At 40.0% G+C, this 27,060-nt stretch overlaps 1 protein-coding gene across 2 annotated transcripts in view; it reads right to left on the bottom strand.

Moving 5' to 3' along the window:
- FMN1 (formin 1) overlaps positions 1-27,060 on the bottom strand; it is a 394,055-nt gene that overhangs the window by 12,867 nt on the left and 354,128 nt on the right. For both annotated transcript variants that reach the window (XM_039247265.1, XM_039247266.1), the window contains one exon: positions 22,992-23,141. In XM_039247265.1, coding sequence (XP_039103196.1) covers positions 22,992-23,141 — 150 coding nt within the window. The remainder of the gene's footprint in view (positions 1-22,991; positions 23,142-27,060) is intronic.

Below are 27,060 nucleotides of genomic sequence, written 5' to 3'. Positions count from 1 at the left end.
CTCTTCTAGGGAGATAACCAGAAGAAACCTTCATATACAGACACAGGGCTTTCACTGGGGCAATATATACAATAATGAAAAATTGGAAACAACCTAATGATTGTTCATCAGAATAATAGATAGATGATAATAGCAAGTAATACCAGCTAACAGTTATTGGATGCTTACTCGGTACCATGTACTACTCTACCTGCTTCATTTGAATTAAACCATTTAATTCTCACCTTGCCTTGTGAGGTGGATATTTTCACTATTCCTCTTTCACAGATTCTGACCCCCTGTGCAATGCTTCTTATATACTATACTCACTTAATGGAGTATGGTATAACTGTGAAAAGGAATAAACTAGATTTACAAATTCGACAATTACAGATCTCTGAAACATGATATTGAGAGACTGAAGAATTTTGCAGAGTGATACAGTGAAGAGGCCATCGAGCATGATGGTCAAGGTCTGGGGCTCCAGAGCAGGATGGTGGGATTAATTCTTAGCACCACCATTAATCAGCTGGGTACCCCTGGGCAAGTAACCAATTTGTGCACCTTCATTTCCTAAAAAGAGGAGAACAACAGTGTTGCTGCAGAGAGTCACTGAAAGGATGGAGACTCTCTCTTGTACAGCTCCAGGCATAGTGTAATCACTCTCTATAGGTTTCCTACTATTGTTACTGAGCATGCAAACTGCTACACTGTGGACATATGTAAACAGTACCCACAAAACAACATTGTTCATAGATGCCTGCATGTGTGTATAAAAGTACATACAAATATCTGCCTGTATTTATAAAGAGACTGGAAAGTCACTCACTGGTTTTATGATATAGGTTATCACTAGAAACATGGAAGAAGAGAATGGCATTGGGAGGTTACATGTCAAATAGAATTTTACTTTTATCTGTAATGCTTCATTTTTTTTAATTATAAAATATTGAATATGTGACAAAATGTTAATAGCTAATTCTACATGGTGGGAATGTGGTTATGTTGTATGATCCTTTATATGTTTCTTTACTTTCGATATTTTTCAAAAATAGTTTTTAAAGACTGAATAAAGATCCAGTAACCCAAACATTAAAAAAAACCTGAACGTGCTTTTTCTTTAGGGCCTCCAAAAAAATCTTTGGCTCAATATTAATCACATCTTTGCTTAATATCAAAGAAATAGTTGAGTGCCTTACTTCCTTAGCTAATTTTATACAATTTACTTAAAACGCATGCTTACTAATCTAATCTCCCTGTCCACATGCACTAGTTATGATGAGTTCAACATGATGACCTGTGCATCAAAAAAGAAATAAAAATGAGACAAAGATGAGTAATGACTTGTATGACCTAAGAAATACATCTTCAGAGCTGCCCAGGAATGGGCGCTTCTCAACGCTGACATAGGTCTGAGTGTATATATCACACCACACAGTAAACACTTGTGTTGCACCAGTAACTATGACTGTACCCACACAAGAAGAGAATGCACCGAAAGGATCAAATCAAGGTCTAACTACGCTGGAGACTCCGACTAGTAAGGCATTTGCAAACCAAGATGGTGGTGCTGTAGATGAGGTCCCAGTTTGCAGAATCTCCTTTGAAAGATTTGCTTTCAAAAAGCATACCCAGTAGTGACTCTTTAATCTCAATTCCGATTAAAGGGTTCAGAGTTACTTTTTCCCTCCAGACCCCCTTAGGGGGTTTTGGGGGTCATCTTTTGCTTTAGTAGTTCCTTTTCCCCCTGAGAATTCTGGTCTCTTGCTTCAAAGTTAGGCTTCTACCATGCTCCTGGTTAGCACCGCCCCTCCCCAATGCCCACATCCCTCGGCAGCCCTGGAACCTCTCCACATTTTCTGGATGTCGGGGTAATGGTTGTGGTTGGGGATATGGAGGCAGGAAGGAGGGGAGCCAACCTAAAGTCCTGTCCCCACCGCAAACCTTTTACTACTGGTCAGTGGCTGCTCTGTAGACTACAGGCAGTTACATACACCCTGGACTTTCCAGGACAATGCTGATCTCAGTGATTCTACCCTGCTCTTCTCCAAACACTCACCTTCCATTTTATCATCTCCTTTTCAAAGGACACTCTTGAAAATCATGAAGGATTGGGAGAAGACACAGCTCGGTGCAAGGAGATTCAGCATCAGCTAAACTTGATTCCAATTCTAACTCTGGCAGTTATTAGATGACTTAGAGCAAGCTAACTGACTTTTCTAAATTTCAGTTTCAGTTTATCTATAAAATGGTGGTTAAAGTCAACCACATCTTATTATTGTGAAGATTAAATGAATATATGCAAAACAGTATAGGAGATATAGAGCAAATGGTCAATAAAGGATAGCCATTACGGAATTTTCCATCACAAAGGTAAAGGAACTTGAATGCATGACAACAGTTTCTGACTACATATGAAGTGGTGCTATTCACAAAGTATTATCTGGTAGGAATATCATTAAGATGTATTCTGAAAGCAAGTCAAAGAATTCTAATTTTTCAGATCTGAACACAGATTCTAAAATCCTATCTAGCAGCTCAACTTTGGTGTAGGTATGCAAAAAATTCTCAGGCAAATAAAATAAGAGAAACCACAGGCATACCTTGGAGATATTGCAGGTTTTGTTCCAGACCACTGAAATAAGTGAATACTGCAATAAAGAGAGTCACAGAACTTTTTGGCTTCACAATGCATATGAAAGTTACGTTCACACTATACTTCAGTCTGTTGAGCGATAACATTATGTCTAAAAATGAGCATATTTTAATTAAAAAATACTTTATTGCTAAAACATGCTAACCATCATTGGAGCTTTCAGTGAGTTGTAATCTTTTTGCTGGTGGAGGGTCTTGCCTCAAGGTTGATGGCCACTGACTGACCAGGGTTGTGGTTGCTGAGGGTTGGGGTGGCTGTGGCAATTTCTTAAAACAAGACAACAATGAAGTTTGCTACATCAACTGACTCTTCTTTTCATGAATGGCTTCTCTGGAGCATGTAATGCTGTTTCATAGCATTTTACCCACAGTAGAACTTCTTCCAAAATTGTATCAAATCCTCTCATACCTTGTTGTCACTTTATCAACTAAGGTTACATAATTTTCTAAATCCTTAGTTGTCATTTTGACAATCTTCACATGACTTTTTCCACAAGTAGATTCCATCTCAAAAAAGCTTTCTTTGTTCATCTATAAGAAGCAACTCCTCATCCATTAAAACTCCATCATGAGATTGCAGCCATTCAGTCACATCTCCAGGCTCCAGTTCCGGTTCTAGTTCTCTTGCTATTTCCCCCACGTCTGCAGCAAATTTCTCCACTGAAGTCTTGAATCCTTAAAGTCACCCATGAGGGCAGGAATCAAATTCTTCCAAACTCCTGTTCATGTTGATATTTTGACTTCTTTCCACGAATCATGAATGTTCTTAATGGCATCTAGGATAGTGAATCCTTTCCAGAAGGTTTTCAATATACTTTCTCTACATCCCTCAACTACCAATGAGCTATAGACTGATGTATTCCTTAAGTAATAAAACTTGGACATTGAAATGACTCCTTGACTCATGGGCTACAGAATGGATGTAGTGTTAGCAGCCATGAAAACAACATTCATCATCTCATTGTACATCTCCATCAGAGCTCTTGAGGGACCAGGTGAATTGTCAATGAGTAGTCATATTTTGAAAGGAATCTTTTTTCTAAGCAGGTCTCAACAGCAGGCTTAAAATATTTAGCAACCCTCTTGTTAAAAGATGTGTTATCATCCAGGTTTTGCTCTTCCATTTATAGAGTACAGATAGAGTAGATACGGCACAATTCTTAAGGGTCCTAGGATTTTCAGAATGGTAAGTGAACGCTGCCTTCAACTTAAAGTCACCAACTGTATAAGCCCCTAACAAGAGAGTCAGTTTCTCCTCTGAAGCCAGACATTGACTCTTCTGCTCAAGCTATGAAAGTCCTAGATGGCATCTTTTTCCAACAGAAGATTGTTGTCTACACTGAAAACTTGTTCTTTAGTGTAGCCACTTTCATTAGTGATCTCAGCTAACTCTTCTGGATAACTTGCTATAGGTTCCATATCAGCATGTGCTGCTTCACCTCATACTTTTAAGTTATGGAGATGGTTTCTTTCCAGAAATCTCATGAACAAACCTCTGCTAGCTTCAAACTTTTCTTCTGCAGATTCTACATCTCTTTTTCAGCCTTTACAGAACTGAAGAGAGTTCATGTCTTGCTCTGGATTGGGCTCTGACTTAAGGAATGCTGTGACTGGTTTGGTCTTCTATTTAGACCACTGAGACTTTCTCATAGTAAATTGACGCAGAATCAGGGTTTTAGAAATCAAGTGGGAAGAGACTGCAGAGTGGAGGTCTTGCAGTGTGCTCAACTTCAGAGGGTTTAAATAAATTTAGATTCAGTTTTCATCAGCCACAGGAGGCATAAGTAAGTTTGAACTCAGTTGCTAACATTTTTCAGTTCAGAGACTTCACGTAAGAAGTCAGCGTTCCAACCTCTCTTACACGACTGGAAGGTACGGTAACATCGAGTGGCATCTGCACCACAGCCTCAGTGTGTGGTGCTTCCTGTCACTCCTTAGTTTATGGCAGTCCTGAGGTGGTCAGGAGGTGCCATCTACCAGCTTGTCCACACAGATGGCTTTCTTACACTCAGTGCACTTCACGTATTGTTGCTGCTCGCCTGAACTCTCTAAGCTTCAAAGTTTAGGTTGGGAGATTTGTTGGAAGGCTAGTGTGACCAGTCAAGGAGTGAAGAGATGAGGGTATTGAAATAGTCTTCTGATTGATCTTCCTCCTCCACTCTATCCTACTGATGAACACAGTCTCAATTGGTAATGCATAACTTGTAGAATGTCACTTCCCTTCTTGAATACTTTTAGTGACCCTCAATCATCTATAGTCAGGGTTAGCAAAGGTTTTCTTCAATGGCCAGAGGGTCAATACTTTAATTTTTTTTGTAGGACAAGTTATTTTTCTTTAATATCTGAATCGTAGCTATATCCCAGACAATTCCAATATAGATCATTTAGGCTATATAAGCTATATATTTAAGATAGGTAATTATATATAGAATTGTTGACTTTAAGAGTATGTTGTCCTTTAAAAAAATTTTTTTAATGTTTATTTTTGAGAGAGAGAGAGAGAGACAGAGGATGAGTGGGGGAGGGGCAAAGAGAGAAGGAGACAGAGAACCTGAAGCAGGTTCCAGGCTTCTGAGGAGTCAACACAGAGCCTGACGTGGGGCTCAAACCCACAAACCACGAGAAAATTACCTGAGCCAAAGTTGGACACTTAACCTACTGAGCCACTGAGGCACCCCAGGTATATTATCTTAAAAGTATAATCCATCCAGGGGTACCTGGGTGGCTCAGTCAGTTGGGTAGCTGACTTCAGCTCAGGTCATGATCTCATGGTTCATGAGTTCGACCCTCTCAGAGCCTGGAGCCTACTTCAGATTCTGTGTCTTTCTATTTCTCTGCCCCTTCCCTACTCATGATCTGTCTCTCTCTCTCAAAAATAAACAAACATAACAAACATTAAAACTTTTTTTTCTTAATAAGTATAGTCCATCCAGTTTTAAGGTTAATCTATAAAATGGAAAATAATGCAGACTGTTAGATCCTTTTACAATAGCTGAAAGATCATCAAAAGATCAGTGCCTAAGATTGTGACAGGGAATTAATATTGAGTTTCTCTAATTTTTTTCTAGGTATTTTCATTTTTTTAAAAAGTTTATTTATTTTGAGGGAGAGAGGTGGGTGGAAGGGGCAGGGAGAGAGGAAAAGAGAGAATGCCAAGCTGTCAGCACAGACCCTGGCAGGGGGCTCAATCTCATGAATCGTGAGATCATGACCTGAGCCAAAAACACCCAGGTGCTCCTAAGTATTCTCATTTTTTACTTTAGTTGACACACAATGTTATATTAGTTTCATATGTACAACACAGTACTTCAGCATCTTTACATTATACTGTGCTCTACCCAAGTGTAGCTACCATCTGTCACCATATGATGTATCACAAAGCACTGACTATATTCCTTATTCTGTGTCTTTCATTCCAGTGACTTATTCACTTCATAACCAGAAGCCTGTATTTCATACTCCCCTTTACTCATTCTGCCCATCTTCCCATTCCCTCCATGCTTTTTGCCATATGATTTCTGTGACTATTCAACTCTGTTGTCGTAGTGTGAAAGGAACCATTAAAACAATACATGAATGAACAGCAGTGCAATGCTGTGTTCTAACAAACTTTACTTACAAAAACATGTAGCGGGCCAAATTTGGCCCACGAGCCACAGTTTGCTAACCCCTGACCTATAGTGTAGGATTCAAATTCCCCACCCTGGCAATCAAGGGTCGTTCTGTTCCAAACTTAGTTTACTTGTCCATCTTACATTTTCAGACATGAATCTGGTTTTATATTGTCCTTAGACAAATCACTTAGCCTCAATTTCCTCATCTGTAAAAGTGGGAATAATACCACACTTAACACTGTTGCTGTGAAGAGTGTACAACATATTATATGATTACTTATCAAATACCCTTTCCTTCCCCCTCACTCATGTGCTTCCTGTCCCAGCCAATCTTTTCACTGCTCTTTGCACCATGGCTTTTCTCGCCTCGCAACTTTCTTACTCATTTCCATAAGTTCAAATTCTTCCCATTCTTCTGCTCTCAGCTTAAGTGCCAAAGTCATGAAAGCTTCCTTCATCTCTCTTAGCCAGAAGTAATTACTCTTTTCTCAAGTGAAAGAACACTTTGCGCCTCTCTTCAGGCACTTAAGGACTTTTCATCTTATGACTGTATAGGTGTCTGATTTCCCTTAAACCACGGGAACCACTTGAGGACAAGGATCACGCCTTGTGCATTTCTGGATCTCCTCCCTATTCCTACATCAAGCGGCGTCCCATGCACAAGTGAGTTGTTAGCAAATATCCAAGTGGCAAATGAAAGATTTGTATTGGTGGTTCCCCCCTCCCACCTTAAGCAAGTCTAAATGTTTAGTAAATACCCAGAGGTGCTTTTCCATTTATCCTTGAGGTGGGGAATAAAAACATTTAAAAATCTAGTTCTAGTTACTGATTAGCTGATTGAGTCCTGAATAAGCAAAAAGAAAGGGCATTCAAGGCCACCCAAATGTGCTGAATATTTATACATGTCAACTTATGTATACATTCCAGGATTCCTAAAAGTAGCCACATGACATTGCCCAAGAGAAGAGTGAGGCTCAGTGAGGTTAATACAGCTTTTTCTGAGTCTGGAATTTGCTTCTCTCACCTAGGACACAAGAGCTTTTCTGCTTTAATTAAATAGAACTGGCTACCTAACTTCTAGCCACATACACGCTCAATCTCCCCCTTGGCTCCATTGTGTATGGACTTGTTTTTTGTTCTGGCCTAGATGTTGGTTCTATTTTTGTTTCTGGTCTAAATATTTACTCTAGAAAATCACACATAGTTGCTCATGACTTCTCACAGGCAAAAACCTAGATTTGATTTCAAAGTTCCTAGTATCCCCTCCCCCCAAAAAATCTGAAACATAGAGGGGAAAAAACAGAGAAATAAGTTAGGGAATGAAAATAACTATTCTCAGTTCATAAATGCCTCAGTAAAATGGACTATTAAAACCCCTACCTTTTCTTCTTTCTTATTATAACGAGTCTCTAAAGTTTATTGAGGGCCCCAGTAAATTTCAAATGCTGCCAAAGCCTACTGAGGAAAGATCCAAGTATGAGATGGGGCCCAGACACACACCTTCTGACGTTCCTGCTTCGTCCTTGCTTTATAGAAGCAAGGTGTTCTGCAACCTTGATTTCTTATTAGAACTATCTGGGGAGGAAAGTCTGCTTCTGCTTAGAATGTGGAAAAGTGTAACAGAATGTTATTCCCATCCTCTAGATGGATGATCTACAAAATCATACTTTTTTCATTAACTCATCAGAATCTAGGGGTTACAAGGCAGCTAAGCGAGCTGCAATGCAAAGAGTGACATACCTTTGTATTCATAGGCTTGGGTTCCCCACTATTACAAACTCATTTTCTGGAAGAGCTTAAAACTGGGTATACCTTTGGGCTCTCTACAGGCTGATTTATATACCCACAGCTAAATCAAACCAAGTCAGAACCCAGCCATCTAGGAGACTGAAGAAGGTCAATGTCTTTATTCTTTAGACAACCAGGATTTCGTTGGTTCATGGTATACAAGGCAGAACATACTGAAATCATCATGAGGTTTATAACACCAGACGTGCCTTCATTTAGGACCGTAGGAATTGAGCACACCAGTTAATCAAGAGCCAAGTGAGATATTGAGGAGGTGGGGTAGTTAGAGTGTTCAGGCTGTTATACACCTTGTCACTATGGGAAAGCCAATACTTTAGAGGAGAGTTTTCAAATTATCCTCCAAAGAGCCTTAGCATTCAACGAAGGTGCCTCAGGGAGAGAGGAGTTAGTGGGTCCTCCAGATCCCAATATCTGCAAATCCTGCTTCAGCTAGAAAAGCTTTATATGGTTTATATATTGGGGCTTTATGTATGTTTTCATCTGGACAGAAAGAGCTCCATTTAAATATAAAACTGGAAAATCCCAGTGTATGGACTTCAACAGACCCCACTGAAGCCTCTATGGGGGAAAGAGAAAAATAAAAACAAACAAAAACCTTCCTTTCTGGAAGAATGAGAGGCAACACAAGCCTTCTTCCTAAAGAACTGTCCAGGGATATCTTGGAGCTGGACAACTGATTAAGAGGACAAGGCCTTTTAAAAGGATGATATTTGGGGCACCTGGGTGGCTCATCAGTAAACATCTGTCTTCAGTTCAGTTTATGATCTCATGGTTCATGAGTTCAAGTTCCACATTGGGCTCTGTGCTGATAGCTCAGAGCCTGAGCCTGCTTTGGATTCTGTGTCTCCCCCTCTCTCTGCCTCCCCTTTCTCTCTCTCTCCCTCCCCTCTCTGAAAAATAAATAAATAGATAAATAAACATTAAAAAATTAAAAGGATGATTTTTATGATAGCCATAGCCATCAGATTCCAGCTCTGGGGCTCTGATAAAATATCAAATCTTTAAAAGTCAAAACATGGCCAGTTTACCACTCACCTCTGCTTTCTACTTTCCAGATATGTTCTAAGGTTGTGAGATCAACAATATCTGGCAAAGACTCACAGATAAGAACTGTGGGGAAAGATCCAGGTGTGCTAAAATGTGGGAAAAATAAGAGTCCATTGGAATACCCACTAACTTCTCATAAAGGCAGGAGTTACCTCACATTTCATTATGGTTCATTTTTTTTTTAATGGTCTTGCTTGGAATTTTGGTTGATCTTCCTGATTTCAGTTCTATTCTACTCTCCAATTTTTATTTGCTTTCTTTGCTTTTAATAATCCCAAAACAAAACTGAAATGGGTCCATCTGATTACACCCTGTCTAACATTCCTCCCAGCTTAATTCTGTGACTGCAATTAATGGGTTTTGTTTTGTTTTGGTCAACTGCTCTTTCCCTTTCCCTTTCTTTCTCACGTCAAATAACTGTCTGAATTGTAACAAGACTGTCAACCTAACAACTTTTGAATAGTTAAGTATGAGGCTAGGACACACACACACACACACACACACACACACACACGTGTGTGAATTTATTTATTTATTTATTTTTACTTGAAACATGGTTTAGTTTTGGATGTAGAATAAAGAATTCATCACTTACATATAACACCCTGTACTCATTACAAGTGCCCTCCTTAATGCCCATCGCCAATCTAGCCCAGCCCCTGTCCATCTCTCCTCCAGCAACCCACAGTTTGTTCTCTATAGTTAAGAGTCTGTTTCTTGGTTTGCCTCTCCCCTCCCCATGTTCATTTGTTTTGTTTGTTAAATTTTGCATGAGTGAAATTACATGGTATTTGTCTTTCTTTGACTTATTTCACTTAGCATAATACTTTCTAGCTCCATCCATGTTGTTGCAAATGGCAAAATTTCATTCTTTTTTTATGGCTGAGTAATATTCCATTATACACACACACACACGTCACATTTTCTATATATATTCAACAGTTGATGGAATTTGGGTTCTTTCATAGTTTGTCTATTGTTGATAATGCTGCTATAAACAGGTACATGTTTTCCTTCAAATCAGTATTTTTGTATCCTTTGTGTAAATATCTACTACTGCAATTGCTGGATCATATGGTAGTTCTATTTGTAACTTTTTGAGCAACCTCCACACTGTTTTCCAGAGTGGCTGCCCCAGTTTATATTCCCACCAACAGTGTAAGAGGGTTCCCCTTTCTGTGCATCCTTGCCAACATGTGTTGTTTGCTGTGTTGTTAATTTTAGCTATTCTGACTGGTGTGAGGTGATATGTCATTGTAGTTTTGATTTGTATTTCTTTTGTGATGAGTGATGTTGAACATCTTTTCACATGTCTGTTAGCTATCTGCATGTCTTCTTTTGAAAAATATCATCTTCTGCCCATTTTTTAGCTGTATTATTTGGTTATTTTTGCATTAGATTTTATTTTCAATACAAAAGTCATGTAGACAATTAATTGGTATCTGGATATAATTGATCTCAAGTCATAGCTCAGGTTGTGGTCCATATTGTAAACAATGCTTAAAAATGAGTAAATGTCCATGGATTGACAAATGAGTAAAGAAAATGTGGTATTTGTACACACACACAATCTCTCTCAAAAATATATAAACATTAAAATTAAAAAAACATATATAATGGAATATTACTTAGCAATCAAAAAGAATGAAATCTTGCCATTTCCAACAATGTGGAAAGAACTAGAATATATTAAGTGAAATAAGTCAGTCATAGAAAGATAAATATATGATTTCACTCATAGGTGGAATTTAAGATACAAAACAGATTAATACAGGGGAAGGAAAGGAAAAATAAGATAAAAACACAGAGGGAGGCAAACCACAAGAGACTCTTAAATACAGAGAAGAAGCGGAGGATTGCTGGAGGGGTGTTGGGTGGAAGGTGGGTTAAATCGGTGATGGGCATTAAGGAGGGCACTTGTTGGGATGAGCACTGGGTGTTATGTGCAAATGATGAATTGCTAAATTCCACTTCTGAATCAACACTACACTATATGTTAACTAACTTGGATTTAATTAAAATTTAAAAATGAGTAAATGGTCTGGAAAACTAAAACTATGGAGACTGCTAGGGGTTGGGGGGAAGGATGACTAGAGCACAGAGGATTTTCAGGGCAGTCAAAATACTCTGTATGATATTATAATGATGGATCTTTTTCATTATATATTTATCCAAACCCTTAGAAAGTATACCGACAGTGAGCCCTAAGGTAAACAATGAACTTTGAGTGATTATAATGTGTCAATATAGGATCATCAGTCATAACAAATGGACTCTCTGGTGAAGTGCTGATAACAGGGGTGGCTATGCCTGGGGAGGGACCAATGGTATATGGAAAATCTCTGTACCTCTCTCTAAGTTTTGCTGTAAACTCTAAAACTGCACTCAAAATATAAAGTCTTTTTAAAAATGAAAACAAAAGGGTAAATGGTCCCCACAAAATATCATCCTGTTTGATGACTGGTGATATTTGTTAGAAATTCTCTTAAATGACAGTGACCAATTCATTTCAGAAAGTGGAAAATACATAATCTAGTAACATTGCTAGGGTATATTTGTTAATACCCACTCGCTTTTGTAATATAGATAATAGAACCAAGGAAGTGACTTCAGAAGTATGGAAGGAGAGCTCTTGCCTGTAGTGCCACAAGCTTCAAAGAGGAAGCTCTGTTACCCATCCAGCACTATGTGACCTAAAGCATCAGTCACTGTGTGACCCAGACCAAGTACACACCTTCACTGAAGACATTCAAAATCAATGGTGTTGGAAACATTGGTGGATAGAGGCAAAGAAAAAGGAGGCATTGTGGGGAACACAGTTCTTGAAAGTCATGTTTGGTAAAAGCATGAAATCTGACCACTGTAATGTGAACCTATTTAAGGAAGACTTTAATATCACTCATCACTGAAGAGGGAAGGTCAAAATAGTCCAGAAGGGGAACAAGGCAGGCTCCATGCACCCATGAAAACAGAAATGGGCCTCTAAGTCAGCATGGCATAGGGAATACTTGAGGTCTCTAAAAAGCAGGATGATAAAACCTGAAGGTACAAACCACTATTTCACTAGATTTATCTGAAAATTTAAGGCCATGTGAACCAGAATCTTTCTAACAAGTACAAGAACTCCATGGAAGGACATGATTGACAAAGAAACAGGAAAAAAACATGTCTTTGTCAATGGCCAAGTTAGTTCTGGCCTAGGGCCTTCTGAATGGAGGATAAGGTTCTTGTTGGGTGGAGAAGGGTGGTGTTGGCACCTGAAGATCACATGTGTAAAATAACTAACTTGCCAGTCTGGCTACCCAATGTGGGATGGCTTTACCAATCATTATTAGGAACAGCTTCTTCTATAAGCAAATGATGATATTTTTTATGGTCTCCCTTTAGGAGAAAAAATTAGGGAAAAGGTATAAGAAGCTACCAAGATGAAATACCAACTTGCTATTCACTCTTGTGCCATGATCTCCATGCAGCCTTGAACAAAGCAGCATCAGGCCAAGGAACAAAGAACACTGCACAGTCTTTGGGGAGATGTGGAAGTGGCTTTCTTGCTTAAGAAAGCTCAGTACCACATGATTTTTGGCACTTTGGATGAAGATGGCTGAGGGCAACATCTTGGTATTCTTCTCATTAGGATTACTTGTGGCATAGACAGCATTAACATCACAGGGGTGGTGTTTAATGTGCTTTTAGAAGGACCTCACTATGCCAGACTACCCTTTCAGTCAGTGAAGACTAGACATTAGAAGTCAGGCTCTGTGCGCTCTATGGAGTATGTGCAGGTCTTCTGATACTCTGATATTCCTAAAGTCTCTGAGAGGTACTGTCCTCATGCTGTTTCTCAGCAACCAGGGTAAGGGGGCTAATGTCCAGCTTTGGTTCTAAGTAAGTAAGTGGAATCAAAGAGATCAGCCAGGGGCTATGGGAACCTCTCTCATTTCTATCCCCTTTGATGAGGTATTATTGAATTCTTGGTAGAACTATCACACATGGATAATATTTATGAGAGTCAATGAAATAACTAAAGTCACTCTTCACTCTTGAAGTAAAACACAAACAACGCAAAGACCAAACTCATTAACTCCTCAATGTAAAGGGAAATTTCTTCCTCACCTCAGCAGCCGATGAAAACATCATTGACTAGTGTATGTGGAATGTTTCCAGAGGGTAAGAAAATAAAACTCAGAGAAGAGAAGCATAGGCAGTATGGAATAATGGGTAACCCCAAAATCATTTATCTCAGACAGGCTGACAGGGCTATATACTTGGACAGACACACAATTTTCTAAGTCCAATCTCTCTTTGGAGTCTGACCATTGACCTGATTGCCCTCCCACCCCCCATGCCCAGAGTCCCCAGGTCAGTCTCCCCAACAGCCATGGTAAGAGAGACCAGCAGGAAAGTAATAACAGGACATTGACTTAAAAGATTGAGTTTCTTGCACACCAAAATCTAGTCTTTAAGTTATTCTAGGATAAATGAGCCCATCACTTCTCCTTCCTAAGTTTGACAATTTTCCCTACTTCATTCCCAAGATATTTTTCTATTTACAATAAAGGAAGTCCTCTCAGAGACCGAATTTCACCAGCTACACAATCAGCCACTTCATAGTGTTTTTGGGCTATCACTTGTAGTACCCAAACAGACTTTGACTTCAAATGATTAATTGCAGAACAAAGGCCGCTTCCGTTTCCAGAGCTTCTCTCCCAGGCCACAGGGGAGTGGAAGTGGAGGGGTCCCTGGACTTGCCCTGGAATGCACAAGCAGTTAAAGCCAATCACTCTGCACTTGGTAGACGAAGCACCCTGAGCCGCCTGGCAATGTAGGTGCAGAGTGAAAGGTAACAGCACTGTGTTTCCTCCTTCAGGGAGGGGCATCTGGGAGAGAGCCTGCAAACCAAAGCCGGCCCCGTGTCATAAATCTCAAGTTTAATTGCAACACACGGTTAGTCTTTGGAAGACCTTTCCAATCCTGATAATGAAGACATGCATGTGCTTGTAGACACCATCATCCCCCCTACCCCCCACCTTTTGGTTTTGAACCTATACCACCTACCAAGCCTCACCAAAAACTAGAACTGATCAGAGCCTGTTTGCACTGGGGACTGAAATAAAAAGGAGGAGGAAACGGGAAATTGCGTGAAGCAAGTTGCTTTTCTGACACCCCTCAAACTGTGCTATCCAGGCAGCCCCCTATTTCATCTTTTCTGTGCCCAAGGCGAGAGCTGTCAGGAGTCCTACAGATAAGCAATTTAGATATATCCTAGCTGAATGAAGGAGACTTACTGTAGGTTTCCATTGCTGTCTGCCAAGCCAAGGAAATAGAGTGTGGACAGATGCTCTCTATGGTCCTTGGCACAACCATGAATCCCAAGGATCTTCACTTCCTTGTTTTTTCTAGCCTTTTTTTTTTTTTTAAAGATAAATTGAAAGTAATACAGTCAAGAACAGAGAAGGTGATTGTTTTACCCCATTAACTAATCTCTTTTGTTCAGAACATGTCTATCCTCTTTAACAAAGCTATTCAGATTATAGATGCTGGGACAAAAGCAACCCATATTGGGTATATTTGGGGAATTCTATTACAAAAATCCAAATAAATTAGACCTTTCATCTATCAGTAGCAGACAGAAAATTCTGTAATCAATTTCAACACAGCAAAGAAAGCAGAGATCTTTTATTTATTGAATATTAATTGAGCACCTACTATGTATAAGGAAATACATAAGGTGCTAGAGAGAAAACAAAGAAGTATAAGACACTGCCCTTATCTTCTAGGACTTATGATTTATTTATGGGAGAAAATGTCTATAACTGAATGAAATAAAAAGGAATCACTACTGCCAAAATTGAAGGGGCAGTAACCCTCCACGGATTTGGAGGAAAGAGCTCACAGAGATTGGGGAATACTTCAGGAAAGAGGCAACATGTGATCAGTAGATTAAATCCTTCCAGAACAGGGTCTCATAACTTGTACAGCACTTAAGACATAATAGGCATTTTTAAAAGTATGTTTAAATCAAGCTGATTACATGCTACAAATCTGTATTATGGTAATACAAAATGCATACACACGAGAGACATGCAGACTGAGTATGCAGAGAAGGACACACAGAAAAGGTGGCACTTAGGCTGGTCCCAGAAATCATGCTGTGTGATTCCTCCAAAATGGGCACTGAATCTCCCATTTTGCCATATGATTCCAAGAATGTCCTTACCCCTTTCCTCCCTAAGCCGCTTAATTTCATCTGTTCTGTCAATGCCCAGCCCATTTCCTACTTATAATCATGGGGTATCAGTGTTGGAATATACCTTCAAGATCACCTAAACTTGGTGATTCTAAACTTGTTCCTAAACTTAGCTGAGCATGGCAAAAATTAATGTAGACTATAGTAGGGGAAGAGTCCTTCTCTCTCCCACTTCCAAAGCTCACCTGAGACATTTAGGCACGGATGGGTGAAGCCAAGCATTAATTGAGGCAACTAAACACAGAATATGCTCCTGCTCTGGCCTCTCTGAGGTGAGCTTTCTAAAACTGCAGATTCCTGGGCTCCATCCCCCACACTGGGACTCTGATGCAATAAATCTATTTGCTTTCTTACAATTTGATTTGAAAGACCTATCAGATTTAGGAGCAGCTGATCTGCAACATTCTCCCACTGGCTTCTGTATTCCATCTGCAGTTTTGTGCTCGTTGGGGTCCTGTTTATAGCTATGTATCTTCTTTTTTTTTTTTTTTATGTTTTATTTATTTCTAGGAGAGAGAGAGAGAGAGACAGCGTGAGCAGGGGAGGGTCAGAGAGAGAGGGAGTCACAGACTGAAACAGGCTCCAGGCTCTGAGCTGGCAGTCAGCAGAGAGCCCGACGCGGGGCTCGAACCCACGAACTGCGAGATCATGACCTAAGCGAAAGTCGGACGCTTAACCGACTAAGCCACTCAGGCGCCCCAGCTATGTATCTTCCTAAAGTCCTCCCCAACCTCCACATTTCTTTGGGATTACTTCTTCCTCCAAACTCTTATGTCACACCAGATCTTCAATGTCCACTTACTATCATGTTGCACTATGCCATGAAGTCCCTTCTATATCAATAAACAATTATTAAGCTCTGTGCTGGAGAATGCAACATAGGAAATAAACAAGGAATGGGTTCATGTCCTAGAAGTGGGAAAAGACACATAAACTACTCAAATAACAAGCTGGGATGAATTAAGTCCTAAAGGATGTTAAAAACAAAACAAAACAAGACAAAACAAAACAAAACAAAACATGTGGTCAGAGACCAGAGGAAGAGGTAGTTCTTCTATGTAAGGGCATTTAAGAAAATATCTAGAGAAGCTGGTTTTGGAGGCAGTCCTTAATAAGTGACTACATTTTGACCAGCAAGAAATAACCTGGGACAACACAATGTCAAGAATTTATCCAGTGAGAACACAAGGCAAGAGTATGTAGGTGTGAGAAACAATGAGTCATCATGGTAGGTACATGTGAGAGGAGGCCAGAGGAAATGAGGTTGGAAAGTGAATTAAGGGCAAGTTGTTGGAGGCTCATGCTCTAATTTGGGAGAGAATATGGAGCACTTGAAAGAGCTCAAGCTCTGGTGTCAAATAAAACCTCCATGTTTTATCCCCATTCTGTTGCTTAATAGTGATGTTGTGACCCTGGCAGTTCATTTATTCTCTTCTATGCCTCTTTATGAAATAGCAATACACCTTTTCCTCAGGACTGTTGTAAGGACACAATGAGTTAATAAATATAAGTGCCATCGATGGCCAATTCTTTTCCCTTTGACAGTAATAGAAAACCACAGAATACATTTAAAGACATAGATGTAATCTAATCTCTATTTTAGAAAGATAACTGAATACAATATTAAAGGACAGAGAGGAAGTAGAAAACCTATAGGTAGACAGAACAGAAGGATGTTCTAATAACCCAGGTGAGAGATGAGGTCCTGAAGAGAGCAGAGCCACTGTGAAAACAAGGTAAAACGAAGAATAACCACTGAGGAGGTAAAACTGAGAAGTCAGCAATAGGTGCAAAATGAATCTCGTGGAGTTAAGGAGACTCAGGTTTCCAGCCCACCTGTGGCTGCTAAGAGGAGCACAGTGATGCAGACTAAAGGTTGAGAACCCGGGAGGAGCCAGTCTCCGGTAAGAGAAAGTACATTCCAATGGGGTCTTACTGAATTACAGATAGAAGCTGGGCATCCTGTGGGAATGTTCAGTGTGCAGTAGGAGATTTGGGTCTAAGACTTGGAACCAGGAGTTTGGTTGTGGGAAGGAAGACTTGGGAGGGGTATGACAGAGAGTTGGTAGGGGAAGCTACGAAAATAGTTGGGACTAGCTAGGGAGGAGGTAGAGAGCAGAAGAGAGGAACACTGATGTGTGGACCTTGGGAAAGGTTCACTCTTAAGCAATAGAAGAAAAGGAGGAGCTACAAAAGGAGATGAAGGACTAGTGATCTCCTTCACAGATCACTTCCACAGATCATTATGCAAAAGTAAAATAAATCTTTCTTGTTTAAGCAATAGTTATTTTGGCCTTTGCTATGGCAGCTGAGGCTTTGTCCTTACTGATACAGGAAGAAGTGTGTACCAACAAAAAAGAAGAAAATGAACATAAACTCTTCTTTTAAGAAGCTAGAAGGGAAAGGAAAGAGATGGAATGACAGTTTCCAGAGGACAGAGGGTCAGAAGAGGTGTTTTAGGTTTTTCTCAAATCAATGATCCTGAACTTGTTACCATTTTTAAGTCTACCGTCTCCTCTCCTTATTCATGAGATATTCTGCAGAAGTAGTTTTAAATTTATTGCTTGGGAAATCATCAGGCTTTATTCTTTGTGATTACAATAATTCTGTTCATAAGTCAGCTCTTTGGGACATTTACTGTTTGTGTATTTGTATAGAACTGTCTTCAAATGTGACTTAGAAAAATTAAAAGTTTTGCCAACTAGGGGGTGATTATTTCTATTATTAAAGGAGTCCTTCAATATATAAAACTTAGCAGTTATGTGTACACAAATCATTTGACCATACAACAGAGGACGAGAGAAGAGAAAGTTAACTTGTTAGTAGTCCCTGTAATGACCATGTATGCATGTCAGTTGGGAAGCAAAATTCAATGAATACAAATTTTATTTTATGGAAAATTTTCCAGGAATAACTTTATCATATAAAGAGAGGGATTTCTGCAACATCTACACTGTTATCAATGGCTCCTTTGTGGGCTGAGCAATGGCCTCTCTCTGTTTCCAACTCCTTGTCCTAAAGTGACCTGAGCAGGAGGGAGCTGTGAGGACAGCCTTCAGGATAAGCCCACAACAGCTCTGAACTCTCTGCTGTCAAGGGCATGGCAATTGCATAATTAGCAATAATAGCTGCAAGTAATAGACTTAGAACAGAAACTCTGTTGGGACTGAGCTGAACTAAAAATTAGAATGTAACCATCCATTCCCCCAGGGTGTAAATGATACCTAGGTGTATAATGAAATTTCTTATTTGCATTTTTCATAAAATTCACCAAACTCCTTCTTCACTCATTACTTACCTATTATGGGTTTTTTTTTTAAATGATACTTTAAAAGTGTGCTTTGGCTCAGGGTGAAGTATTTGCCAAGATTTTATTCCTGGAGTCATGAATCCTCTGAGACTTCTTTACCTTTTGCAAGTTCAGAGCTCATTTTGTGTGTGGTAGTGGTTTGTGGCTCTAGGTGGGCATGTGTGGGGAGCAGTCTTAAAATATCCTAAGTAGTGAAACATTTCATAAGAAAGGGTCCTATATCCCATAAAAATTAAACAGAAAAAAAAGCAGAAAATGAGTAAAGCATAGTCAATAAAAGCAGCAAAAATTAGGTTACCTCCTTATAATTATGCATATGCTTGGATAATCTGTTGATTTAATAGGTGGAAGAAATGTGTGGAAGAAATAGGTGGAAGAAAATCATTGAGTGCTTGGATAGCAAGAGGTGCAAATACAAAAGTACATGAAAAGGAAAATGAGACAAAGCTGCCTCTGAGGGTAAAAGTCTTGATGAACTTGAATAAATCATTAAATGCAATGTTAGGCACACATGAGCAGAGGAAAACATTTTTGCTTCCTCACTTAAAAAAAAATGTTGTCTCTAAGACCAATATTACTACTGAGGGGAAGTACTCTGGGCACAAGGCAAGTTGGCTAAAGACAGTTACCAATCAAGGAGGCAATGAAAATTCTCCCTGCCCCCAAAATCTCTCCCAAATTCAGTGCTAGACCTTGGCTAGAAATGTCTTCTAATACAGTCTCTAATGAGCTGAAGAGCAAAGGTGGGAGACACTATCTCGGAATTTAAACACTCTTTTTCTCAGAATATTAGAGAAGTACTTTCTGGATTCATAGAGATTTTTAGCTAGAAGAGATCACAGGGAGCATTTAATTCCTGCTTCATTCCAATACATATATTTAACAGATGTGACAATTGTATGTCCCCCAGGCAATAAGCGACTGGCTCAATATTACATAGCAAATTACTGGCATAAGAGTGTTGATTTTCAACTCTCTATCTAGAGGTCTTTTTTGCACTACTGAGTATTGTCTATCATCAGAAGGGGTAAGAGAGAGCCCTGGTACATTTCACTGCCCTGGAACTTATCCATCCAGTATTTGAGACAGCATGAGGATGGGCAGGCCACAGACCAAAGGTCGAGGGAGTGAGGCTTTCTGGATTCATGCCTGGACACAGAAGTTGCTCTTCTGCCCAATGTTGGCTTAAACACCTTACAATTTAATGACATTAATATGCCATCACATAGGAGCTTGCTCTTCTACTGATATAGTTAATCTGCAGGTAAATCACATCCCTAGTGAAATACAATGTCTCCTCTACTCAAACACAGACCTATGTCCTGACAGCAGCTCAATGCTATGGTATAGCATTCACTCCCAAGGCACAAAAACCTTAGATGTTTTTGTTTGGTCATCTGTGTGGTTAGAGGTTTTCTGGGTTTTATGAGGGGCCATCATCACCCTGCTATGAAACTGCATCCATCTCAATTTTGCATCAAGCTAATGTGTATTGGTGGAAAACATGCTAAGCAGCACAAGAAGTAAATACTCTATCACCACAGATTGACTACAAATGGCCTAAAGTTCTCATTTCATTTGGAAGTGCATTTGTACTTTTGAAAATACTATCACTTTCCCTTAATTTTTCCCAATGATTTTGGGGATTTTAATTGGCCTTCAAATATAGTTAAAAATCCAATAGGCAAGGGGCACCTGGGTGGCTCAATAGGTTAAGCGTCCAACTTTGGCTCAGGTCATGATCTTGTTGTCCGTGGATTCAAGCCCCATATCAGGCTCTGTGCTGACAGCTTAAGAGCCTGGAGCCTGCTTTGGATTCTGTATCTCCCTCTATCTCTGCCCTTCCTCTGCTCATACTCTGTTTCTCTCTCTCAAAAATAAATAAACATTAAAATTTTTTAAAAAAAAATCCAATAGGCAAAATTTCTTTTGATGGAATCCCACACTATAGTTTTTCTTTTTTAATAATTACAAGCTATCAGGATTTCATTTGGTTTTGAATTTCATTTTTGAAGATGTCTTTGTACTATGTTATGTTACCATATCCTGACATTTAGTGTTGTTGGGATTTCTTGGAAAAGTCTAATAAAAAATAATATTGAGCATGATTAAATGGGTGTCAAAACAAAATCATATTGTTTCTCATGTAATTATAATAGAAGAATTCAAGTTATCTGCTTATTTTAGCTTAATGAATATGATTCCAATAGCTTAGCAGATAGAGGACAATTAAAAAAAATCCTCACACCACAAAGAAACCCTGGATATTAATCAATTTGTTTAACCAGATGAACAGTCATATACATAATGTGCCAGCATTTCCTAACAAATAGATTTCTGTAAACAAACTGCTTCCAAAAATATTTTATGAGCTGTCATTAGCTTCAGAGATGTTTTTCTAGGTTGGAAACCTTGGTGATCCATCTCGCCAAAGCTCGGCTGGAATGAAGAGACCCCTGAAATTGCTAAATGAGGAGACCTGAGAAGGGTCCTGTGAAGTCATGACCCTTTCAAGGTGTTGGTTTACAGAGTGTGAAGTAGGCAATTCACCAGCTGCACCCAGGAAGCAGCGCTGGAAACGTCGGTGGCTAGGAGAAAGGGCCACTTTGAAGGATGGCTGGAGACCACCGCCACTTCAGACTCACAATTAGTTTGCTCTCACTTCTATGATAGGGAACATCTCTTTAATCTGGACTATAGTTCACTATTTCAGTGCAAGATTATTAAGATAAAAAGCAATTAATTGCCCTGTTTTTGCTGGGGGGCATTTTTTTAGGGCTCCGACTATAAGGGCAAATTCACTAAGGATTACACTCAAAATCTGAGATGCAAGGTCTTAAGCAAAGGGACCCGCTGCTGGACTGTCTGGCCTTCAGGTGCGGGCGTGGAGAGTTGATGCCCAGCCGCTGCCCTGTTAGAAGGACAGGCGCTCGGCTCTAGCACTTTCCAATGGGGCTCATGGAATAGAAGTTGTTCCATAGCAGGTTATTAGCTGAAAAGGCAAAACAAGCAACCGCCGGACGAGAGTAAGAAGTTGAGTGCCAAGACTTTCAGGGTTCTTTTCCTCCACGTTATTCATAATCTATTTTCTTAAGAATGTCACAACTATTTCTTTGCATCAGTTTATCTATATAATGGATATACTCACTTTAATTCCCATGTTTTCAAAAAAGTAATGATAGAGACATATGCTGATAAACATTTTTAACGGTCTTTGACTTCCTCAGAAAAAAAGCAGGCTTTTGAAAAAATTCCCTAAGAAAATATTTTTGACTGGGTCAAAAATCTCTAAACCTTGATCTCTTTAAATATAGCTTTATAAGGTGAAACATATTTGTGTGTGTGTGTGTGTGTGTGTGTATGTGTGTGTGTGTGTGTGTATGTGTGTGTGTGTGTGTGTGTATTATGCATGTGCCTTGTCTCTGATTACAAAGTAAAGAACAAAAATTATGGAATTTCACGTCTCAATGTTCAGTGAGATAAGGATGCTATAATTACTTAAACCATTTCCCTTAATTTGTAGAAGTCTTCTGTCTCCTTCTACTCCACTCTGAATGACACTCACATACATCTGTTCTGCAGCAGCATTATAAGCAAGACCTTTTTGAAGTTCAAATGCATGACACCCTTTGCACAACAGTGGCAACCTGATCAAAACAGTGATCAAGCAGAAATGCTTCCCCCAGCCCACGATAAACAGGGCCAAATTTAGTCTCTTTCTAAGCAGAATGAACACACACTCTCTCTTTCTCCCTCTATTCAGAGGCGAGGTTTTTCTTCTACCCCCAACTAATAAAATCAGGAGGCTGCAACGAGTTTGAGCGGCAAGCAGTTTGATGTCCTCAGCAGGATACGAGGAGTCAGAAGTGGCGCTGTAAATCCAGAGCGGGGCTTCGACACTGTGTTAAGTGTGGCCCGAGTCTCAGAGATTTCCTTTTGATGCAAGTTCAGTATATTAATGGGAAAAGCATTCACTTTTATTTGTCTATACTGTCTGCGACAGCAAAGCTGCCTCATTTAGCCTGGGCCAATGTGAAAATACACAGAGAACCAATCTGTTGCAAATTAGCACAGCCCCCCTTTCATTTACTAGCTAGTAATTGGAAGGGGTTAAGAAAGTGTAACTTATCAGATCATGGGAGCGTATCTGCTTGTGTGGACAGCATGCCTCCCCCGGATTTCCCCCATGAGCCCCCAGGCAATAATCTTTCCTCAATCTTGATCTGAAAGAAAATACTGGTGTGTGTGAAATGCACACACTTGGTGAGGTTTGAGAAGGCAGTTTCCTAGACTCCTGAGGGAGATATTGATGACTCCATTAGAACCTTACCTTTCTTTAGATATGGTTTTACTCTCCCGCTTCCAAATGGTCTTGAAGTCACTGCAGAACTCATACCACACCATAAACACGTAGTTGGGTGTGATCTCCTTCTCACCGGACTTTGGCTTCATCCCAAAGTATCCTACTGTTGTTTCAAAACTGCAACAGGTAGGGGGGGAAACAGAGGATGGGAAACTGTCAAAACCATCAAGATGGGGACATTTGGGGGGATTTTCCACATATTCATTCTCTAAGAAGCCCAGCCTCATAGTGACTGTGGCTTACCCCAAGTCTCAGAAAACCTATTTGTTCAAACCAACTGTCCGTGAAATTCAACCTGATACTCCTGGCCATATCTTCCATGTATGAAAATGAGGATGTAGAATTCCAGGGCTTATGCAGATAAAAACTATGAGTTTGTTCTTCATCTCAATTCCACATCATTTACCAGCTCCACACCTTATGTTTAATGATTATATGGATTATAAATATGACATATTGATTCTGCAGCATTAGCACTGGTTAGACAGCCCATTGGGAATAATTAATCTATTGAGCGTTTCATGGAAAATCAAGAGACTGCTCTATCCTTATTCTGGCATCTGCTGGCTTCGTGATCTCGGGTCAATCACTCACCATCAGACTCTCAGTTTTCTCAAGGGTAAAATAAGACTTAAAATAGATGATCTCTAAGAAGATTACATTTTAAAGCTTGTTATGATACAAGAATACAAACCACCAATGTATAAGAAGAGACAGAACTGAAGGCACAGGAGGGTTTGGATGAAAAATCATCTTTCATCTTAAAAAAATGATCTCTAATCTGGCAGAAAAGGATCCAGGTTTTCCAAAGTTGATTCTCAGATATCGCTATGAATCTCTTGACCTACCCCATGGAGGCTCGCTGCACACCAGACTGCCAGGGCCTCCCAAGCAGCTCTTCTCAGAGGCGCTGGCTTTGTAGCAATTTATAGCTCTGCACTTAGTTCCCCACCCCCAGCCCCCACCCGTCCAAAGCCTCACAAGCTCATTTGCCATGAGCAAGAACACTTAAATCAATGGCCCCCTTTTCTAGGGTGTTGGAAACTAATCAAAGCAAGAATGGCTGGCCAGTTTACTACTCAGTGCTCTATCATCTGTTCAGACACAGCTTTTTTTTTTTTTTTTTTTTTTTTTTTTTNACACTTAAATCAATGGCCCCCTTTTCTAGGGTGTTGGAAACTAATCAAAGCAAGAATGGCTGGCCAGTTTACTACTCAGTGCTCTATCATCTGTTCAGACACAGTTTTTTTTTTTTTTTTTTTTTTTTTTTGTGGCCATCCTGAATACTGAGCTTCTAATGGAGCTCTATTCAACGGCAATTGTAAAACCCTGAAGCCCCGTCACTATTATAGAGAATACTTTCATCTCGTTCTCAGTTATTGGGCAATATGTATCTCATAAGATTTTATCACATTTCACAGATGAACTGTTAATTGATTCCATGGCTATGATTAGGTGAGATCCAAGCCGGAGCTGCGGCTCCGAGTCCCATAAATTCTTTGTGCTTCTGTAAAGAATAAATCTGTTTTTAATGCAAATTAAAACTACTGGCCAGGGGATTTTGGCTCCCAGTTATTAAAAGACTGGAAGTGCATAAGTGGAGAAAGGCAATAACTGCTGTAATTTCTTAAAGGACTCTCTTATAATTCCAAACATACATATTTTGGAGCAAAACCAGTAACGGAAGAAAGTAGGAATGTCCCCTTTCACACCAGACACGACTCCTAACTCTGCAGCAGCCACAATAGTGATAAAACCAAATGCATGCTCTGTAACATGTACTTTTATTTCATTTGAAATGAAAATTACATTGACTGTAGAGAGTTACATAACCCACAGGAACAGCCCATAAGTTTCTTCTAGAGTCACGGGACCAGAATTGGAAGGGACTTATACGTCAACTTGTCCAATGTTCTCATTTTAGAGATGAGAAAACCGAGACCTAGAAAGACTGAATGACTTTATTCTTTGGTAGAGTTGGGCCTACCACTTGGGTCCTTTGATTCTCAATGAAATGCCTTTTCCACTCTACCCTTCTGTTGCTCATGCTCATTGATGCAGGCATTTAAAAAATAAAATAGCCTGTTTTCCCCATTACCACTTTATTTATTAAAATTTTTTTTAACATTTATTCATTTTTTTGAGAGACAGAGACAGAGAGGGAGCTGGGGAAGGACAGAGAGAGAGGGAGACACAGAATCCGAAGTGGGCTCCAGGCTCTGAGCTGTCTTCACAGAGCCTGACGTGGAACTTGAACTCATAAACCATGAGATCATGACCCGAGTCGAAGTCAGACGCTTAACGGACTGAGCTACCCAGGCACCCGCCCTGTTACTACCGTAGACACAGTTGCCCCCAATATTTACCCCCCAGGAGAGCACATCATCATTTTTCCCTCTTTTCCTTATGGTCACGTTCTATACAGGAACATATTTATTTGTTCGTTAACAGAGAAGACAAAGTCTTCAGAGGAGCAAATGATCTTCCTATTTTCCAGCAGGATATAGTGAGGAGTATAGGAACTCCAGTCTTTGTGCTTCATGGATCACCCCAGACCCCTGGCTTTATCTGGAGTCCAGATTGTGAGACCAAATTATTGCATATACTTGTGCAGTTTCAGCGAACGCCAGCGTTGCTTGGTGGTTTATCACTGAGCTTCAGAAAAGCCTGTCATCGTCTTGGGAGCCTCACTTTTCTAAAACTAAACTGGAACTAACCATGTACCCTCACCACCTCTCACTCTGGGGATCTGTGAGAGTTGCTTGCTAACCCTTAAAGGGGGTGCAAACTGAAAGAAATACTTACTTTCAGCACTCCCCCCCACCCCACGTGTTTTAGAAACTAAGAAAGCAAGTCAACTTCGGAGGAACTGAAGCAAACAAAGTCCCAGGGGATGGCAGGGTTTTGGCACTCTGCAACTTTGACAGAGATGAAGTTGCTCTGAGGATGTACCCTATTGGACCTAAGTGTCATTCATTTGTTCAAGGCAAAGCTAAAGGTTAGATTACGAACCTACAGCTATGTTATAAGGTCGAAGCCACTGTCCTCCTAGAAACTGGTGCTGTTTAACAACCAGGGGAATTTCCTCCACTGGACAAAGGGGCAATCATGCTTTCTGAAATTTCTATCTGTCAGCAGATAACTCTAAAATAGCTTTCAAATTTTAAAAACTTGATTTTTAGGGGCGCCTGTTTTAGTCGGTTAAGCGTCCAACTTTTGCTTAGGTCATGATCTCGCGGTTCGTGGGTTCGAGCCCTGCGTCGGGCTCTGTGCTGACTGCCAGCTCAGAGCCTGGAGCCTGTTTCAGTCTGTGACTCTCTCTCTCTCCCTGACCCTCCCCTGCTCACGCTGTCTCTCTCTCTCCTAGAAATAAATAAAATATTTAAAAAAAAAAGCCTGATTTCTAATCATATGTTATGTTTTATAGAACTTTTTTTTACCTCACCCTGTTCTCTTTTCCTGACTGCCATGATCCATTATCTGAGGTCTATCTTTTTAATTCAACTAAATATTTTTACAGTACAGACAATTATATCAAAGGGCCCATAGCAAAGCGAACTGTTTTGTGATGCCGAGTGGAACACATCCACTTATTGTTTTCCATGCATGCCTTTAGAAACTGCTTAGGAAAAGCAAATACTCCTTAGCCTCAGAGTAAATTGTTTCTCTTGAGGATAAAACATAAGAATTTACTAAATCTCACACGAATATTGCAACACTGACCGCCGACCTCCTTAAACAGTGCGACCAAACAGCCGTGGTTTCTCCATTAAAGATGGGATCCAACATATTTCATGTATGACATGAAAGCTACGCTACCTTCACCACAAAGTCACGGAAAACGCTGACAACAAGAATTTATGACCCCCCTCAGCATAGCTAATGCACAGCAGCAGCTTGGCCCCTCTAAGGTGGGCCCCCTCTTTCCTGCAAGCAAGAATCTTGAAGAAATATTAGAAATTTGACATCCACCCCGGAAACCAAATGTCTGTTTGTCCTGACACTAATGTGCCCTTGTTGACAGTCTCTTCTAAAT

Source organism: Hyaena hyaena, unplaced genomic scaffold (genome assembly GCF_003009895.1).
Source record: "Hyaena hyaena isolate Hyena2069 unplaced genomic scaffold, ASM300989v1 scaffold_292, whole genome shotgun sequence".
Taxonomy (NCBI): Eukaryota; Metazoa; Chordata; class Mammalia; order Carnivora; family Hyaenidae; genus Hyaena; species Hyaena hyaena.
This window is presented reverse-complemented; position numbering and strand designations above follow the sequence as displayed.